Source organism: Papilio machaon, chromosome 24, assembly GCF_912999745.1.
Source record: "Papilio machaon chromosome 24, ilPapMach1.1, whole genome shotgun sequence".
Lineage (NCBI taxonomy): Eukaryota > Metazoa > Arthropoda > Insecta > Lepidoptera > Papilionidae > Papilio > Papilio machaon.
In genome coordinates, this window is record NC_060009.1 from 5256728 (window position 1) to 5277146 (window position 20419).

Below are 20419 nucleotides of genomic sequence, written 5' to 3' on the forward strand. Positions count from 1 at the left end.
CCGATACTCCATTAGTACAATGGATTACCTCATCAATAAACGACCTGTATCTCTGGACAATGAAAAGAATGTAAGAGAACTTGCAGACAGGCTAACCAGTGTTCTGGTCTCGAAAGAGAACCTGACGGTTTCTTGGATACACTTCGAAAGCAGATTTCCCGTCAACCCAAGAATCCAAGTAAAATACAATATACCCGGTCAAGAAACATAGTTTAGAAAAACCTGACACTCGACGTTATCATGGACAAACAAACGTGTCATTTCGAAGGCCACCTGAATTCGCCCATCACCGACGATGAAGTTAAGTTCGTATTAAAATATGACAAATTCTACTGCCCGAGACACGAAAAATTAAAGTGTTTATTCGAAACCAAATTTAAGGGTATCAAATCATATTCTGAATACTCAGGGTGTTACTGGACGCTCGTAGAAGACACAGTGTCAAAATGTAAGTTCAAAGTCCCACAGAGTGAACCGGAATTCTCCCTCCGAATACTAGCCGAGGCTGCGGTCTGGAATACAAAAATCCATCATGAGAGCTATTATGGCATCAAGATGGACTTGGATAGCGAATTAGATGACTACAAGTCGCTTCTCTTCGACAGCAAGATTCAAGATCTATACAAAATCAAAACTCGAGTCGAACACATCAAGAGTCAAATAACGAACATAGAACAGACATCGGGGGAATTTCATACGGTCTCAGACGACCTACTAATTGAGAAGGAATTGTCTATCGTTCGAGTGAATGGGAAATTTTTCCTCTTCCCCACAACACTAATTATGTGTGTTTTGGACAACCTCCAGACCAGGTTCTATATCAGACTACATGTGATGATGAAGGAGAAGAATGAGAGAATTGAGGGTCTCACCAGACACTACGACACCCTCCATTCCACATTGATTAGAATGAGAGGGAAGTATATAAATGGGTTCTTCGAGATAATGAAAAATTGGGACGCATACTGTATTGGACTAACTGTTTCTGATGAAGTGGAAGACCTGGGGTTTCAAACTCTCAAAGATTCCATCGAAGCGGAGTTGATCGAGAAGTTCAACAAATACGATATTCGAGGGCTCCTGGATCTTATGACGTGTCGCCGAGTATCCACCAGGAGAGACGTGGCTGTTCCCATCTCTCTGTACTTCTCAAATTTAAGTAAGAATTACGGACATCCAATTCTCCATCCAACTGAGGGTATTGAAAAACTCCGACTAAATTCGAAGAAACATATAGATGTTGATGACCAAATAGCGAGAAAGGTGTTATGGATGTTTAGGAAAACCTACTTTACCAACTATTTCCGAAAGAATAGCCACTACCCCAAACATAAGGTCCTCGGAGACGTTCATCCTATCTTAGAAGAGTGCTTAAAAGACGAAAGAGCATTAACGAACAATGAATCCAAGACTTTGCCACTATCTGCTTGGAGCAATGTCAAACTCGAGAAAAACCATGACATGAGCTTAGAGATAGATGAAAAAGAGTTGCTTAAAGATACTGCGTGCTCTCCTCCCAGAGAAGAATGGTTCCGGCCATACGATCAGTGTGCATTCATGAACCTTTATGGACAAAGGAAGCCTAGAAGCTGGAATCATTTCGAATCAAGAGTTCTCGCAAGGTACCTAAAAGGGGACGAGGGAGAACTGGCCAAGAAGATTCAAGACCAAGAGAACCTATATTACAACCACCTGAGAGATGACATAGTTCAGTTATGTCGAAAAGAAAGAGAGCTGAATATTAAGGGAAGAGTTTTCTGTAAACAAACATATGAGATGAGGTTGATGCAAGTTTGTATGGAGAAATCTTTAAGTGATAATGTTCTGCCCTACGTCAAAGAGCAAACGATGACCAACACAGAATTAGAAGTAGCCAAGAGAATGGACAAAGTCGCCTCTCATATAAAAGAGAAAGGTCACGCTAACTTGAACTTAGACCTGAGCTCCTGGAACCAGTTGAATAGGCATGATTTAAACAAGTATCTGTTCCAGGAACTTGATGGACTTCATGGGAGGCAGAATCTCTATTCAGATTCTCACTTATGGTTCAATAGATGCATGGTTCTTCTTAGTTCAAGACTAACGCCTCCAGAAATTGGACCCGATGGAGAGCCATTAGCAGGCGACTACTGCCATTACAACCAGCTCGGAGGATTCGAAGGGATGAGGCAAAAAGCTTGGACATTAACTACTATTATGATTATCAAAATTGCCCTTGAGGAGTGTAATATTCAGGGAGAAGTGATGGGTCAGGGAGATAATCAAATCATTCACATCCGACTAAATACCGAGCAACAAAGCCAACCTCACTTCTATATTAAAATGTTGTTAAATAGTTTGGATTATTTATTCAGGTCAGCGGGACTGTTACTCAAGTTACAAGAAACTTGGTACTCCCAAAATCTATTCGAATACTCAAAAGTTCGTTACTACAAGTCAATAAGAATTGACGATAGCCTCAAAAGACTTAACAGGATGATTCCAGACATTAATGAGGGATTTCCCTCCTTACAATCTTTGATCACAGGAGTTTCAACTACTACGGAAAATATGTCCCGGAACTACGTCTCGCCTATTATCCCGTTCTTCCTTTATTCATTGGAACTCGGAAATACACTCAAGAGAAAAGGAGCAGTTGACCTCAAGACACGGGACACAGACAAAGTGTGTGCTTTAATGAATATTCCTTCAATTCTAGGAGGACTGCCCCTTTCGAACATGTATCAACATTGTCAGAGAGGATGCCCCGACCCATTAACTATCTGGCTCAAGATATTAGAAATGATAAGAAAGAACAGTCCGAAGATCTACAACCGAATATTACATCTGATACCTTGTAAGGTTAAGTCAGATTACGATCCGGTCAAGCTCGTCGAAGACATCTATAGTTTGAATATTGTAGGAATGCCTAATTTCGAAAGAAAAGCTAGAGAATTGATAGAAGAATTTCTACCAACATATGTCACGAACCCAAAGGTAATCAGGTTACTAGGGGCCGATAAGAGCGATCTTGAATCCTTATGCAGTATCCTCACAACGATGAGACCTTATGTTGCTAACTTAGCCCACGAAATCCTCAGAAACTCCAATGAAGGAGTTCAATTGCAGCTGATTGGTAGCTTTTCCAACCTACAGACGATAAATAGGATGATTAACGAGGATCCTAACAGAACTGAGACAATCTTCTCTTTGGGGAAATTTAAAGATGCTGAAGCGATTGAAGTCCTTAACCGGAGATTAACCCAATCCGAGCTCCCTGTATCAGGCATACATCTGTTAGAGAGAGCACTGTCATCTATTCCATGTACATTCAAAGCAGCTCAATGGTTAAGAGAGACTACTTGGGGCTTCCCGATAATGGGAATTACTAGTCCGGTTCCCTGTGAGCAAGTGAAAATTGAAGATTACGACAACATGGAGAGAAGTGCTAAGAGGGACTGCATAATAGCAAAGACTTCGTACAAACTCAAAACATGCGGAAAAGAAGCACTCAGCTCTCGAGGACCTTTTGAACCCTATTTGGGAACCTCTACTCCTGAGAAAATGATTAGACCAAAACTAACTGTCATCAACCCAAACCCACAAATAAAGTCTGTAATGAAACTATACTACATTTTGACGTATTTGGAACGTATGGATCCTACGAGTCCTCTCATAAGGTTAGTAAACAAAATGATACAAGATAAACTCAAGTACCTTCCTCCAGAGTTCAATCAAACCCCCCTCTCAGACTGGTGTGGAAGAAACTACGGGGGGAGTTATGAACACCGATTCAAGGCCTCATCTCAGAAAAGATCCGCGTTGTTCTCACTAATGGAGAATCTCGCCACTCATGTCACAATCAACACAAATCTGTTGGGAAAGGCGTTGAGAGGGAACGAGGATTATAACTTGTTTTTTCAGGAGATTTTCCTTTATATTCAAAATTACGTAATCGAGCGGGCAAATCAAGGTCTCCCTATAGCAGACACATACGCTATACCTCTAAACTGCCCGGATTGCACATACTTGATTCTAAATACTCCAATCTCCATTAACCTCCAACATATGAGTTATCAGTCAAAACTTATACAGAGTCAAATGAACTCCAGATTGAGCAAGACAAATCTAACTGAAAGCATCCAAATTTGTACCCTGGCTATGTCGGTGTCTGTTGGCAGAAAACTAACGGCATCGCGGATGCATGATAAAGATGTTCATAATGCTCTTGAAACATTTCAAAGTGCGAAAACGGAAGAATCAACAGAACGAACTAGCAGTAATTTAATGTCCGAGTTCAGAAACGCAAACTTCGACTACGTACTTGTTGGTGCACTACAAAATAGTAAACAATTGGTCGATTTCATTCTTGGAAAATCAAGAGAGTACCCAGTACCCATCTTCGAACATTTATCTTATCTGATCATAAATAGTGAAAGAATGCAAGAGATATTGGGCGTTCTACAAGTACCTATTGAAAAACACTCGTCAGTAACACAAACGAGCGGACTCGCCAAGGTTCTCGCGAAAGCAGTGTTGGATTACATCAAGTCAAAGAAGGGGCTCTTCTTTAGAGCTTGTGTTTTTACGACTTTTGCCTCTGATTTGATATCAAAGCAAGCATATCTTTGGAGAACCTTTGTTGGACACTTAATACAAGAGAACTCCACCCTGAGCACCGTCCAAAAAAGAGGCATATTGAGGACCCCTCAATGCGGCGGTTCGACTGTGCACGAGTGGTGTCAGAGAGTTCCGCTTGACCTAACTAAGAACCTATCGGTAGACATCAAGTTTGAGGAGAACGATGCGATCTCAGTCTGGCGTGATCTCAAAAACGAAATAGGTGAGCACATCGAGTCGAAATTCCCATTGTCATCTCGCTTAGAGACGATTGCAGAAACAGAGGGCTCTCATCCCAGTTCTATCGGAGTTAGTGACCCTCTCAACGATTATTTCCACTTCTCCTTCGAATCTCTAATCGAGAATGGAAGTACAGAAAGCCCGATTTGGGTTAAGTGGGTTCATCACTGTACTCGCCCAATCGGGAAAATCAGTACGTCAGCTTCCAAGATCCACCAGATTATGAGTCACTGTGCTTTGAAAGGAAGCGGCTTGATAGTAACACTTGCAGAAGGGTCAGGAGGGATCTTGAACTACTTAGCCCACCTCTATCCATCGAGTCGCCTAATATACAACACACTCCAGAGTGACCTAGTCGAAAATAAGGAGAACGTGTTGAATATAATCCCTCCTGCTCTGGTTGGAGACCCATGTGATCCCGTGAAGAGGATCTGTCACATCGAGGACACATGTCTGGGAGAGACTGATATCACTAAGGAATCCTTCATCAGGAAGTTAAAGGAAATCCTACAAGAGGAGCAGGAAAGCATCGCGATTCTGAGCATGGATGCAGAACTTAAGACCGACATGACTAACACGGATAAATTGGAGATATACTTGCCTCTCGTCAAGGGATACATGACTCCAAAAAGCCTTCTTATCAACAAAATGTTCATCAACAACAGCAGGAGTCTGGAGAACGTCAGAAGCTGCTGTCATAGCTACGGATATTCCTGTAACTTTCATAAGCCCTCATCGAGTCACCCACACAACAGCGAAGTTTACGTTGTCTGTTTCCTTCAGAACTCTCTCCATCATACCGAGACCCAGGAACCACTCGATGAGTTACATTTGTTCAATTGGAAATTGCTAGGGAACGGACTCCAATTATTATCCACTAGAACAAATAGGGTTAATTATTTGAAGAACATCGTGGGACAAGCCAACAATTCCTTATTCACATCTCTCAGAAGCCACCCTTGCATATGGGCTGTAAGGAGAAAATACCAAGTCGAAGAGATCTCAGAACAGTTCCTGAGCAAGAGACATCAGAGGAATCTGATGATGTGTTTACTGGCAATAGAGAGAAATTCTGAAGTAATAGATTACAGAGAGAAGTCAATTGTTTATATCCCATTCATGCGTAAGGAACAAATAGCGGCTCTTCTCGTGCTGTCTATCCTGACTTCTCTTCACAGGAACTTCAATCAATTAGTGTCCATCTTAGACTCGTTATCAATTCTCAGTATTAACTGCAATATCATACCCCCGAAGAAACTAGAAGTTAGTCTTTCCTTGATAACGGGGCCCGAGACCTCGTCCCAGTCGGTTCTCGGAGTTCTTGATCACAAGGTCAAGGATTACTTCCGAACCCTTCCATATTTCAAGATCCCTCAAGACAGAGAGGTCCCTGCTTATACTCTCAACGATGGAGTCACCAGGATAAGAGAAGCAGAGCAAATGAGACACGAGTTAGAAGAAAACCTTAAGGAACTAGTACGAGAGAGCGAGTGCGGATACACTAGTTATTTAAACATTTTACGTAGGTAACTAATTGATTATAATGTGTAAGAGTCTTGGTTTAGAAAAACCCGCTGGGCCTAACTGTCCAATAATTAAGAGCTCGAACCCTTCAATCTACTTTATGCCTTTCTTCGTTTTGTGACGCTAACTTCAGTATAATACTTCGGTATAATTTCAGTTGTCTAGTTTGACATTTGTGACAAAGCGGTATTGACCATTATGAGGGATTTATGCGTAAAATATTTAAAGGAAAGTCATTGTAAATTTGTAATGTCCGCTCTATAACTAGTGATTATTTGAATGTCTTTAGTCATAACATTACAAACCTATTAAAATATGCTTATAAAATCGATATCTCGATTTTATTAATCGATACATTCGATTTCTCGATTAAATCTCGAAATCAGTTTGATACTATGGTCTATTATATTGTAAATAATCCTTAAACAACTCAGTCTGGATAACAGATGTACATAGAATAATTACTACCCGTGTACTAAAACATGAGACCTCATTAAAATAAAATTAGAAAACTTTATTGTAAAAAAAACCCTCTTGAGTGAAACTCTACGATAAAATCAGTTCAATCGTTTAAAGACGGCACAATGGAATATATACAGAAAACATATATACCAAAAAAATATCCTCTTGTCAGTCGGGTAAGAAAACATACTTGACTCTCCTAAATGAGTCTGTTATTTAGTCAATAAGTCTCATGTTATGATACACGTACTGTATGTTTAAACTTTTTAACCCGCATAAAGTACCAAATTGAATTCCTAAATGAATCGGATAGTCTCATGTTATAGTACACGTGTTGTAATATTAAGTTTGTTCCAATACAGTTAATATAACATGATAGCTCCGTTGACTTTCTCTTCGAGAGCGGGCGCTATTGTGTCAGCGTCTCTGCCGTCCACCATTGCTATCAGGATGCAGATATTGTTCACGAAAGCAGATATAGCGGCAGCAACCACTAACCTATTATTGCAGATAGTTATAAATCTTACTAATATTAAAAATGCGAATGTTTCAATGGATGGATGGATGTTTGAAGGTAACTCTGGAACGATTCCACGGATCTAGATGAAATTTGGCACAGATGTAGAACATAGTCTGAAAGAACACAAACTTCTTATTACGTTTTTTCAGTACCGCGCGGACGGAGTCGCAGGCGACAGCTAGTAATTAATAAATTATTAAAAATTAACCATGTAAGTTACACACTATAACTCATCATGTAATTAATGTTAGAGTAATAGAATATAGAATGTACAAAATTTTATAGAAAAAATAAACTAAAAAAGTATAAATTAAATGAGCCTTGACAGGGTAGAAGGGTTCGTTACTTTGGGTTCCATCCTCTGTCTATCAAAGGTAAGTAACAAATGTGTTACCTTATAAATTATTGCAGATGCGAAATCAAAACTCTCGCTAGTGTTACTTTTGACTATAAAAATAAACACTTACCAAAATGAGATGCCGAGATCTGCCATACCGTCGGAGGACCAAGTGTTGGCGAGGTCTTCCTCCGACATCACATTGTGCTGCAACCGGAGGAAGAACTCCGTCAGCCAGACAGACATCGAGCCCAGGCAGAATAACACTGGAAAGAGAAGATAATGAAATAAGTATACAGTGTGACAGGTGGAAATACCGCAACTAAAATATTTTTTGATGCAAGTATGGATCGCCCAGTGTAATACCAAGACCAAACAGAATACAGGGCGTTAAGTTGAAGCCATTCCGCGTACAGTCTGATCAGTGTACGTTCCAAAGGCCTAATTTTAGTCCACCTCCCCTTTTCATTCTTTTTTTTTATAGTAATGATCGGAAGGGGAAGTGGATTTAGTGCAGGTGGCGCATAGAAAGGGAAGTATCCGTACTGGAGGCCTACTTATGTCCACATTCTCTTTTCATCTTTTTCTTTTATGGAAATGATAGGAAGTGGAAGTAGAATTGGTAAAAGGTGGCACATAGAAAGGGGCAAATATCTTTGCGTCACCTCCTCTTTTGATTAAAGGTAAGCAACGGAACTATAATTGCAGTATCCGTCCTAACGTAACAATCAGCGTAACTTACCTGTGGCGGAGTTGCAGAGCAGCAGTGGTTTGGGCGAGCAACGCGCGCGCGAGGCGGAGGCGAGGGCGGCGAGCACACAAGCCCCGCCCGCCGCCGCCAGCGCCACGCCCAGCTGCGCCGCAGTGCCGCACCACGCCCAGCGTCGCGCTGGGTGTGTGCCCGCGCGCACTGTAACGCAAACGTACCACAAACTAGGTCAAAAAACATTAGCTTATAACATGCCTGCATACTGCTACCTTCCCGTCAAAGTCCCGTCAGCATATGTGATTGTGAACAGTATCAAAAGCATTTACAGTATACTAGGTTAATATAAAATGTATGACAGAATCATTAATGTAAATAAAAGAGCGATTGGACATTACTTCTACGATAGATAACAGCTGCAGCACTTGTTTACTCACCGCTAAAATCATAATATCTTCGCCCCACTCCGGCATTCAGGGCCTTGTGCCCTTCAAAGAGACCAAAATTAATCTGTCCTTCAGACTCTAAGGGGTTGGGGGCCCTTTTGGCCTTTGCGTCGACCCAGTGCGTCGTCCCTAGAGAGCCAACGATCAGAGCAATACATAAACATGACCCAAAGAAGGTCGCAAATATCATGGAACGTTTGAACAGGTTCAACTTCATTTTGATTCGAGGCACAAACACTTTCACTTAGTACGTCCGTTCACCGCTAGATGGCGTTACGTCACATGTTCTCTCCAAAGAGGTTTTATATGCGCCTCTTTTCTAATTCAGACAATAGAACTTTCGATGCGCGCGCATTGTGTATATTATTTTCATAGCAGACTTTTCCTTTTAATCTCACGTTGTTAAAGGGAAATCTGTAACGAGAAAATGTCATTTTAAATACGACATACACAGATTTTATTAGCTAATAAAAAAAAAATCACTTCTTTCAGTTTATAAATGTTTACTTATTAATGTGTACAAATTAAACGTGTTCAAATGACTCATTTGAAATGAAATCCTCATCTGAAATGAACATAACGGTGTTAATGTCAAGTTTACACGTTACACAACATGTTGAATTATAATTGAAATGTAAAGTAAAACCGGTTTCCCTGCTGTTATTTCTTTGACATGCGATGTAAAAATGTTAATACGACATTATTTTTCTATACCAATACTAGCTGTAACTCGCGACACCATCCGCGGGGAATTAAAAAACTTTAAAAAAAACTTAATAAGTAGCCTATGTTCTCATTCGGACTATGTTCTACATCTATGATAAATAACATCAAGATCCTTTCAGCCATTCCGGTGATAACCTCAAACAAACATCCATCCATCCATCTAAACTTGCACATTTATAATATTAGTAAGAAGTAAGATTATAAACTATTGAATCGATTTGAAGAATTCTACATATTAGTACATACAAAAGCTACATTACCTCACGGCGACATGGCTATATTTATTACTGGATTTTTTTTTAATTCCGCGCCGAAAAAGTCGCGGATAATAGCTAGTCATACTATTATACTAATATTATAAATGCGAATGTTTCGATGGATGGATGGATAAATGTTTGTTTGAAGTTATCTCCGGAAAGGCTCAACGTGTCTTAATGAAATTTGGCACAGATGTAGAGAGCATAGTCTGGAAGAACACATAGGCTACTAATAAAGCTTTTTTTTTATTCCGCGCGAACGGAGTCGCGGGCGGCAGCTATATTTTATAAAGATATAATTAAACTCACACTTTGGTTCAATTATAAAATAAGTTGTTCCTAAAATTCCTTAAATAAATTCTCATCAAAATTATTACCTATTTACTTTGACGTATAAAGAAAAAAAAGATGGCTGTACGATACTCTTAATGTTAACGTACTTTAAAAATTTCACTCGAGATTTTTTTTACACAATAAATAATCGAGACGGTGAAAGTGAAATATCGAGTCAAAACAAAAACAAAAAATCGATTATTCTCGGTAAAGAAACAATACACTATCATAACAATTACATAACAGATGAATTCAATATAAATAACAATAGATTCTATTCAATTAACGTAAATACAGAAAAAAAATCAGATTATTTTAAATACTCTGATTGTTCATGTTTATTGCTTAAGAAAAAGATACTTTATTTACTAATTGAATATGGTTTAAAATTCTTTTGCATCTTTTACAACACTCTTTAATTCAAGATGTTTTTAAAACCTACATTGAAATTTGATCTTAAACACAAAGCAATAGAATATAAAATCGCTATATAAGATAAAGTGCAACGTATTCAATTAACCCGGTACCATACTGACTCGTTTCTAAGTACCAGCAATGACATAGTTACGTACCATAACGTTTGTCATCTTCTCAATCGGTGAGCGACTATAACCTATACATATACAGGATAAAGGATATACAAAGACTAGCTGTTGCCCGCGACTCCGTCCGCGCGAAATTAAAAAAGTAACCTATGTGTTCTTCCAAACTATGTTCTACATCTATGCCAAATTTCATAGAGGTCCCTTGAGTCGTACTGGAGATACCTTCAAACAAACATCTATCCATCTAAACATTCGCATTTATTATATTATATAGTTATAATTCTTAGTAACTTGTATTTTAATTTATTTTGGCGGAAAAAAGCATGTTTCTGTGTAGGCTGTGAAGTATGTAAGCCTCAGCCACGAATTGGTGATTGACAATTGCCGAGATAACTCGTAAAACTCTACGTGTATTTAGACATATAAGTGACGTCATTAAACTCATCATTTCCGCAAGTAACAATGACCTTAAACCACGTACCCATGTGACCATCCATGCTTGACCCCAGCTTCCTCTAGCGTGACTATCAAACCTGACGATCAACAAACGTAAGTCGACAGAACTCTGTTCATAAAACACTTGATGACTGACTTAATGGTATAAATAAGACAAAGCAGGTTACCTAATTAATTGAAAAACTCAATAACAATATATACTTACTAGCTGTCGCCCGCGACTCCATCCGCACGCAGTAAAAAAAAAAAGAAAAATAGATGTTGGCCGATTCTCAGACCTACTGAATATGCTCACAAAATTTCATGAGAATCGGTCAAGCCGTTTCGGAGGAGTACGGGAACGAAAACTGTGACACGAGAATTTTATATATTAGAAGAAGAAGAAGATATATAATAAATACACTTCTTTATAACGCAGAATCTTAGCAGTCACGGCATATTTTTGAAAAATTATTTTTGTAATAAAAAGCCCTATACTTACGACATGATTAATGCTATATATTTTCACGACATTAAACTTAGGGGTTGAGTGAACTGAACAAAAATTGTTAAGAGAGAAAGGGACAAAAATTGCAAGCCAATATCAAAGATGGATGGTTGCCACGGTAACGGTAATTTTCAGCCAATGGCAAGGGCCTTCGTTGTCAATTGAGCATTTGAATTTTGACATATAAAATTGAAAGTTTTACGCATTGTAAACAATAAAACAAAGTTTTTTGTGTGTAACAAAAATGAATAGAATTTAATTCAGATGAAGCTGCATGGGAACAGCTAGTTAACAATAATATTGTCATCAAACGAGCAGCGGGAACACCAAAGTGATCATTGACGCTCATGGATATCCGCAACACTAGGAGAACTGCAGATGCGTTGTCGGCCTTTAAGATAGATATAAGCTCGCTTCTTGAAGGACCCTAAGTCGTATTTGTACAACAATGTATGAACTTTGCAAAGAGAACTATTACAGTGTAGCAGTTGTAATGATTTTATAACACACGGTCACTAACTGTACACGTAACAGTTAAATATTATCGATACGGTTTAATTCAAACGGTCCAGTTAAAGCGGCCATTGTTTAACCTTCAATAAACACGACCGAGTTACTAAGAATGACCTAAGCTATTTACGTAATTCTAATTTGGTGTTTCGGTCTAAATGAATTATCTAGTATAATTTAAATTAATAAGTAAAACAAACAGTCAAACAGTTAATCTAATATATAAAATTCTCGTGTCACAGTTTTCGTTCCCGTACTCCTCCGAAACGGCTTGACCGATTCTCATGAAATTCTGTGAGCATATTCAGTAGGTCTGAGAATTGGCCAACATCTATTTTTCATTTTTTTTAACTGCGCGCGGACGGAGTCGCGGGCGACAGCTAGAATTTTATAGATATTTATTGCTAAATTCAACTGTTAATGCATTTGACGTTTGCATTTTACAACACTCATGCGTTCGTTTCGAGTCGCTTGTCTTGTCGCTTGTCGCTAGTCGATTTCAAAAATCATTTCACCATTACAATGCTATCTTATCCATGAGTAACATAGACTATCTTTTATATTGTTATGAAGACGAGACGCTATTTGGTACATAGTTGTGAGCGCAACAGATCAAGCGACACGATGACGAATTGAAACCAACAGCTTAGTCTCTTAGAACTGAGCGTGAATTGGGCATTTAATAAAAATACCAACGCAGCAGTAACAGATAAATTCTCGCGACAAAACGATAATCATAAACCATAGCCGGAACGGTTGGTTGTCTATGGTCACTTTCGTATCTATTATTTGAGCACTGACTTCTCTGTGGTGGGAATAAATTATAATTTACTATGGAATAATTGACGATAAACAATTGTGATTACTTTTCTTTATTACGCAATCGATTGGTAAAATATTTTCGAAAGTATAACAATCGATTTTGTATTGTCAACAAGCTATTAAGCTCGGAAATCTTGCTTCAAATTAGCAAATTTTCATGATTTGTGGAGACATTCTTTAATAATAGCTGTCGCCCACGACTCCGTCCGCGCAATTAAAAAAAAAACACACAATAAGTAGCCTATGTGTTCTTCCAGTCTATAATCTACATCTATGCCAAATTTCATCGAGATCCATTAAGTTATTCTGAAGATATCTTCTAAAAAATATCCATCAATCCATCTAAACATTCGCATTTATAATATTAGTAAGATTACCTATAATTATATATAGTCTCAAGACAGGATTAAGTACATGTGCGATTTTAGGTCAGAAATGAGCAGGTTGCAATCTACCGCCATAGTTAGACAGGAAGGTCGCGTTACATTATGTTGCAAGTCTGGAAAAACTAGTCTTTGACGAAACATCGTCATAGATTACTTTACTCCAGAATGGATATTACCAAACAACCGTCCCAATGTATGATTTTGCGAATATAAGTAAATCGTAATAATTTACCAACTGTTTAATATTTCTAACTTAGGCTGGCTGAATACGTATTTTAAAACTAATGCTGGATGGCATTAGGTTTTGTTTGATGATTTTGACCTCACATGACCTTTAGGCGATTTACATGTGTGGGTGTGACAAAACGGTAGTTATTTGTGCAACTTGGTTATGCAAGGTTTGCAGGCAGGCACAAGATTTGTGTGTAAACCTAACCTAAACTAGAAAGGTTAAAAATAACATAATCATGTAGTGTAAATTTGGCAGGAATCCAAAAGTGTTCTGATAGCATTTAATAAATAAATTTTAAAGCGAAATGATATTCAACGCCAAGATGAAATATCATCTTTTAACAAAGATTATTTGTCATGGTAAGACAGATCTCGACGGTGAGAAATTAAAAATATATTACACGACGAAACAATGAATGTGGACGTAATCGGAACCGAGCCGCGTTACGCCATTATGATATCGGAACTTAGAGAAACCGGCTCCTGTTTGATGGTACACTGTTACCTGATATTTAGATGGATGTCTGTTATTAGGTATTTCCAGAACGGCAAAACAAATCTCGTTGAATTAATTTTTTTAATTCTGCGCGGACAACGTCGCGGGCAAAAGCTAGTACCAGTTTAACATTTGGGGTTCGCAAACTGAGTTTTCGTAACACGAAAAATAATTTTATAAGGTATCATATCACAATAACTTGAATTACGAATTTTAGTTTTTTATAGAGTAAAAGTTTGCCTCGATAGACTACGAATGATTCATAATACAAGGTCAAAATTATTGAGTTTACATTAAGAAATTATATATCCTGGTCTGTTCGTAAAAATAGCAATAAAAATTGTGCAACAGGTTTTATGATAAAGCCTATACCGTTGACATTAAACCTATCCAAGTATAAGTAAAAATCGAAAAATAGATTACAAGGTTAATGATCTAAAACACTTTTTTTATAAGATAAGCGGGCAAATGAGCAGTGGGAACACCGACATGTTTAACCGAATTGCAGATACGTTGCCGGCCTTTGAGATTATACGCTCACTTGTGATACTTCACAATATAGATTTGGAGATACTACAAATAAATCGATGTGTAAAAATGCATGTCTAAATGTCAAAGCATGTATTAGAATACGTAATATGAGCGTACACCAGCCCTACGATTAACATAACTGAATTGCGCTTTTAGAAAGTGACGAGAGAAATTCCGTCCGCCTTATCCATACAAAATAGAATCGCGAAAGAAATTATAAACGCGCCACAATTGTAACCGTTAAATACGAAGGGAGATATTACAACAATTTGCAATAGCGCTTTCTTAAAACATGAAAAAAACCAACTCGTTTCAAATCAACATCGAAATTATGTAAACAGAGAAATGTCAAATTGCATCAATGGCGGCCATTACGATATTTCATTTTTAAAGTTATTTGTAAAAATTATGAAGTAGAATAAATTAAGTTTTGTAAATTCTTCTCTTTTAAATGAATGTGGATGAAATTTAGCATATATACAGAACATAGTTTGGAAGAATACATAGGATCCTAATTAAGTTTTTTTTAATCGCGCGCGGACAGAGTCGCGATTACAGATGGTATATTATGTTTCTTGTATCTGTAAGATATCTATAATGTATTTACATATGTAAATGTAAGGTCATATGTGTGCCAACATATATTAACATACACTTTGCATCACTATCACTTGATTGGCATTGAATATATATTTGTTTTACACAAGCCTGTGCTAAATATGTTTGTGAGTTTATGTACAAAACATTTTTTTTTGTATGAATGTAGCATAAATTGAAGTACTTCTTTCCTGTTGCAACATAAACCTTGACAAACACTTGAATATATAAAAATTTAAATAAGATAAAAAAAGGTAATGGTAATTTTTTTTGGATTATGTACACTTTAGTTGATAATTTATCAAATTGAACAGTACTATATAACAGCTAAAAACAATTTTTGATAACATTGAAGGAAGGTACCAATTTAAAAAATTCTAGCTTACTAATATTATAAACTAACTTTTACCCGTGACTCCCTCCGCGTGGAATAAAAAAATGCGCATAAGATAAAAAAGTGCCTATGTCCATCTCCTAGTTCTAAGCTACCTCCCCATCAATTTTCAGCTAAATCAGTTTGACCGATCTTGAGTTATAAAAAGTGTAACTAACACAACTTTCTTTTATATATATAGATGTGAATGTATGGATGGATGGATGTTAGAAGGTATCTCCCGAATGGCTGCATGGATCTTATTGAAATTTAGGATAGACATGAAACATATAGCCTATTTTTTTTTTATAACAGGAGAATGGTGTGTCGGGGAACACCTATCATACAGATCAAATTTATACACAAACAAATAACTATCACAAAATTTAAAACACGAAAAAATATGTTTTGTGTAGTTGTTTTAACAGTATATACTCATAGTAATTGAAAGATCTTTAACATATAGAGTAAAATAAGCTGTAATTTGTCTATTTACTAAAGCAAATCTGGAGTAAGTGGAGTTAGTAAATAAGGTTTGTTTCTCTATCTTATTTGTAACAAACATATTAAGATCAATGGGAAAGCTTTCGGTGTTATGATTGCTTCACAACATTGTCTTAAATAATGTCAACATAATTCCAACAATACATCCTTGTGTAGCAAGATCAAATTTAACAATACATCCATATGTAGCAAGATCTGTGAATGCCTATTATTTATAATTTGTGTGTGGGTACTTGAGATGTTATGGTTCACTATAAAGTGGTGAATATGTATGATGTATTTAACTTAAATAAATGCTTTAATGACATTTTTTGTTCTAAATATAAATGGTTTGGAACAAAGAATATTTTGAATTTTCTTGTAATTATATTCTAGACTAGATTATATTTCATTTTTGTAATCATTTGAAGCTTAAATATATAGTTGATTTAGTAAAAGTTTTTCAATGCACTCAGAATGAATCACCAAATCAGACTTTTATTGTAATTTGAGATACACGATTTCAGTATTGTATTTACATACAATCAGTTTGGATAAATGGGTTTATAAAAAATATTTTATATTTAAAAAGTTGTTACCCTTATACTGTACCTGTGAAGTAGCACGACCTTGTTGAACTTCCTAACAGGACACAACTTTTTATTTACACATATGAAATAAAACAACACTTCACGTTTATTATTAAATTATAACTGTTTACTATTACTATTTACTTATCGAAATAAAACTCTGAATTTAACAGAAAATAATAGTGTACGAATCTCACACGCAACCTATTACCACGAAAATGACACATAAACAAATATCAATTCTAAATTCGCTTCTCTTTGTATTTGTCAAAAAGAAACGTCAAGTTGATTCCAAAGATTATAGAACTTCCAAGGTTCAAAGAATAAGCAATTAATTTTCAATTTAAAAAAGAATAAATTAATTGGTTATTTATGTTTAGCTTTTTTACCGAGAAGTATAAAAACTTGAAATTATAAAATTACTCCTAAGGACATCCTTTTAATCTTCAAAAAACTTAAAATGAAATCACCACTGCCTAATTTAATTATTCAAAAATTGAAAATTATTTTACATGAAATGTAATAAAACAGTGCAAATTTTAACACTTTTTTACTCTGTAATCTGACGAATATAGCATATATAAATTTAGTTACTTTCACAATATACATAATACAATCCAATCAAGAGAAATGAGAAAAATACAAGTTCCTAATATATTTTTGATATTCTACATATTACTTTTAACAGTTAAACATAAAATACAATTTGGAAGACTTTGTGCTTATTCACTTACAACAACTTAAGGTTTAAAATTCGGCGGTCTAGCACCAAAGATATTTGACCCAACACGAACTGTGGTGGCTCCGACTTCAATCTGAAATATATGAATATTATTCAGCCTAAGTGAATTACCTTTAAATAAACCGAATATTACAATAAATAACAAATAATACTTACAGCATGTTCAAAATCACTGGACATACCCATAGACAATTCTACATTTTTTATATCCAAATTCAGTTTGTTGCAAACTTCTTCCCGACACTTTGCCAATGTTATGAAATCTGGATTGGGGCCTTTTGATAAATCATAGTCATACTGGCCGATAGTCATTAAGCCAGTAAATTCGAGGTTTGGACAATTCCTCAATACATGTTCAACTAGTTGACATGTCTCTGGTGGTTCAATGCCATTTTTTGCTATCGAAAATAAATATTAAGTTTAATTTATGATTGTATTGTCCAATATAAATAAACATAACAACATTATATATGCAAAAGTTTGGATGTACGTTTGTTAGCATGTAACTGCAAATCAGCTTAACAATTCTTGATGAAATTCAATGAAAAAAGCAATTCAAAGTAACTATTGTTTTACCTTCTTCACCACTAGTATTTATTTGCACCATGATCTTTAATTTTTCTTCCTCTTTTCTATATTTCAGCCATTGTTTATTTAAATTATCAGCCAGTTTTTCAGAATCAACAGTTTCAACCATAAACAATCCTGGAGAGCCAAGAAGTTTGTTTATTTTATTTGTTTGTAGGTGACCAATGAAATGCCACTTTATTTCCTTACAGTTATCCAATATTAATGGGTCTTTAGCTTTATCTGCAAGTTCATTTACATAATTTTCTCCAAAATGTCTCTGCCCTGCTTCATAAGCTTGTACTATTAATGTAGCAGGCTTTATTTTTGATACCGCTACTAATCTAGGTGTTACTTGCGGCAGATCCTGTAAATTAAAAAAAATTACAATAACTTATTTGTGCACTATTTATCAAATAGAAAGTATCAATTAAAATTACTAATGAAATAGAAGTGAATTGTTTTTATTTTTTCCAATTTCTGATAGGTTAAAATCTCTGAAATATGCGTATGTCTATTTGTTGAATAAAATGTTAAGATGCAATTAATGTCGCTAGCAATTTGATAACCAATTTCAAAAGTTATACTGTAAAATAGGTCATAGGGTCATGATCTACTTTGATAGAAATGATGGTGGCAGCCCTATTAGTAAATGAGCACAATTTTTACTCTTCCCGGCATATCAGGATGAAATTGTTGAACGAACTTACTTTACTCCTCCGGGCTACGGCAGACTCTATTTGAGCCAAAACAGTTTTTAATCCGTGCATAATGTCTATTTCTTGTGCACTCTGTGCTGACATAATGTTTATAACGTTTTATAATAATAATTTATTCTTATCTAAGGTTTTCGTTGACCTTCCGTCATTGACGTTTTTATCCATCTGAGTTTTTATCAGCAGTTAACAAAGTGATTGTCAGTGTCAGATTTTGAATGTGTTGCTGTTACTAAATTGTAATTTGAATTTTTTTAATTTGTTGCGACTTTTTAATTTAGTTTTTTAATCAGCTTTTAATAACATCTCAAAAAGAAAATATCGAATAATAGCCATTTATATTATTCAGGATAAAAACTTAAAAAACTTCCACCGGAAAATGCAAATTTTTGAACACAAGTATTAAACGTCAAGTCGATTGATTTTCCTTTCGTTTGTTTGTTGAGGTTTATAGTGATTTTTGCAAAGAAAATTGTTGTTTTCTTAACAAACGCTCGATAACCATGTTTTTGCAAAATATTTCAATAGGAGATTGATAAAGCTAGCAATCATGAATGTCTTGGAGAAGGCAGAAAAGTCCTTAGAGTTTTTGAAAAGCGGGGAAGGAAGTGCGAAGTAGGTTTTATGGTACAGTGTCATATAATCAAGTTGTTCTGAAAATAAACTCAATATGCTAACTTTATTTAACTGTTTTTAGGAGCCATGAGCTTCAAGCTGCTGCTGGGACCCTAGGTCGTTGTTTAGGAGCTTTAGGAAGTCGTCCTAATTGTGCTAGACATTATGCTAATTTCTTACACTCTGCCGTACCTATTTTCTTGTCTTTGGCTAGCAACGATAGTGTAAGTATTGTATAATTTCCAATATGATGCAGTACGAAAAAAAAACTTTAATAAAACAATAATGTTTTATAAGTAATTTATATTATATCAACACATCTCTCTTTTAGGCTGAAGTGCGTCTAGTAGGAGATGAGGCTTTGAATCGTTCAGTGGCTGGAGGATTTGCTTTTCATTCATATAAAACAAACATTATACTACAAAATCAAATAGACCATAATAAAAATGCAAGGTAAATTTGTATTCTAAATTTAATCTAACTATAATCATTTTTTATTTTGATGCTCAAGATTGTTTATTTTCTAACTATTTATAATTTAGATTTTTTAAAATCTCTTCATTTCCAGATGGATCAGAGCTGCACTCTCTCGTATATGTCTCGGGGACTGCTGGTTACGTCCAGGTGTTGGAAAGATACGGACACAAGCACAAACATTGTTTCCAAAGCTCAGCCAAATTGTGCAACACACAAATGAGATACAACTCATTGTAGAAGCGTTGGAGTCTAATTTGCCACGTATTTTGAATGCATTGGCTGAATATACAACTGATGAAGAGATCTCAGGTTATTTGTGTTATATTATACATATTGCTATCACTTTTAATCCTTTATGACAAAACAGAGACAACATTCTTTATAAAAGTGTCACTTCAGTGAATTCTATGTCTATAGTAAAAGTCAAACCTTTGTATATTTTCCTCGCTTATAAAGGTTTTTCTGTAACTTGATTTTCTCGCTTACGGAGTTTATCCGTTGAGACAAGACAATGACTCTCACTTTAGAGTTTTGTCACGTATCCATTTTTGACTGTCTAATTAAAATTTTCTGAGCTACAATTTATTTTGGCATGGTAGTAAATTTATTTTGCCATACTAAATATGTCAATGTAACAAGTTAACA

At 36.0% G+C, this 20419-nt stretch overlaps 4 protein-coding genes across 4 annotated transcripts in view; 2 read left to right on the plus strand and 2 right to left on the minus strand.

Annotated features, from left to right (window-relative positions):
- The first annotated feature begins 227 nt into the window (after window positions 1-227).
- LOC123722369 lies at window positions 228-6369 on the plus strand. Its single transcript, XM_045683919.1, has one exon. The coding sequence runs from the start codon at window positions 241-243 to the stop codon at window positions 6367-6369; it is 6129 nt and encodes a 2042-aa protein (XP_045539875.1). The 5' UTR covers window positions 228-240.
- Window positions 6370-7178: 809 nt separating this feature from the next.
- Window positions 7179-16802, minus strand: LOC106713901. Its single transcript, XM_014506801.2, has 5 exons — window positions 16680-16802; window positions 8826-9248; window positions 8425-8592; window positions 7813-7948; window positions 7179-7323 (listed from the first exon to the last, which is right to left on the minus strand). Exons 2-5 carry the CDS (start codon window positions 9049-9051, stop codon window positions 7188-7190), a joined length of 666 nt encoding a protein of 221 aa, XP_014362287.1. The 5' UTR covers window positions 9052-9248; window positions 16680-16802; the 3' UTR covers window positions 7179-7187.
- Window positions 16803-17373: 571 nt separating this feature from the next.
- LOC106713900 (pyridoxal phosphate homeostasis protein) lies at window positions 17374-18794 on the minus strand. The gene is made up of 4 exons (XM_014506800.2): window positions 18677-18794; window positions 17976-18333; window positions 17556-17797; window positions 17374-17472 (listed from the first exon to the last, which is right to left on the minus strand). Exons 1-4 carry the CDS (start codon window positions 18767-18769, stop codon window positions 17398-17400), a joined length of 768 nt encoding a protein of 255 aa, XP_014362286.2. The 5' UTR covers window positions 18770-18794; the 3' UTR covers window positions 17374-17397.
- A 302-nt stretch (window positions 18795-19096) lies between these two features.
- The window catches only part of LOC106713898 (huntingtin), a 31289-nt gene continuing 29966 nt past the window's right edge, over window positions 19097-20419 (plus strand). Inside the window, exons 1-4 of the mRNA XM_045683925.1 lie at window positions 19097-19297; window positions 19380-19521; window positions 19629-19750; window positions 19866-20083. Coding sequence (XP_045539881.1) covers window positions 19233-19297; window positions 19380-19521; window positions 19629-19750; window positions 19866-20083 — 547 coding nt within the window. The 5' untranslated portion in view covers window positions 19097-19232. The remainder of the gene's footprint in view (window positions 19298-19379; window positions 19522-19628; window positions 19751-19865; window positions 20084-20419) is intronic.

Coding starts and splice junctions, on each gene's coding strand:
- LOC123722369 (XM_045683919.1), top strand. CDS start 241: ATGGACAAACAAACGTGTCATTTCGAAGGCCACCTGAATTCGCCCATC.
- LOC106713901 (XM_014506801.2), bottom strand. CDS start 9,051: ATGAAGTTGAACCTGTTCAAACGTTCCATGATATTTGCGACCTTCTTT. Junction 7,949..8,424: donor GCTCTGCAACTCCGCCACAG/GTAAGTTACGCT, acceptor TTCTCTTTCCAG/TGTTATTCTGCCTGGGCTCG. Junction 7,324..7,812: donor GATCTCGGCATCTCATTTTG/GTAAGTGTTTAT, acceptor CTGCAATAATAG/GTTAGTGGTTGCTGCCGCTA.
- LOC106713900 (XM_014506800.2), bottom strand. CDS start 18,769: ATGTCAGCACAGAGTGCACAAGAAATAGACATTATGCACGGATTAAAA. Junction 18,334..18,676: donor CCGTAGCCCGGAGGAGTAAA/GTAAGTTCGTTC, acceptor TTTAATTTACAG/GATCTGCCGCAAGTAACACC. Junction 17,798..17,975: donor AAATACTAGTGGTGAAGAAG/GTAAAACAATAG, acceptor TATTTTCGATAG/CAAAAAATGGCATTGAACCA.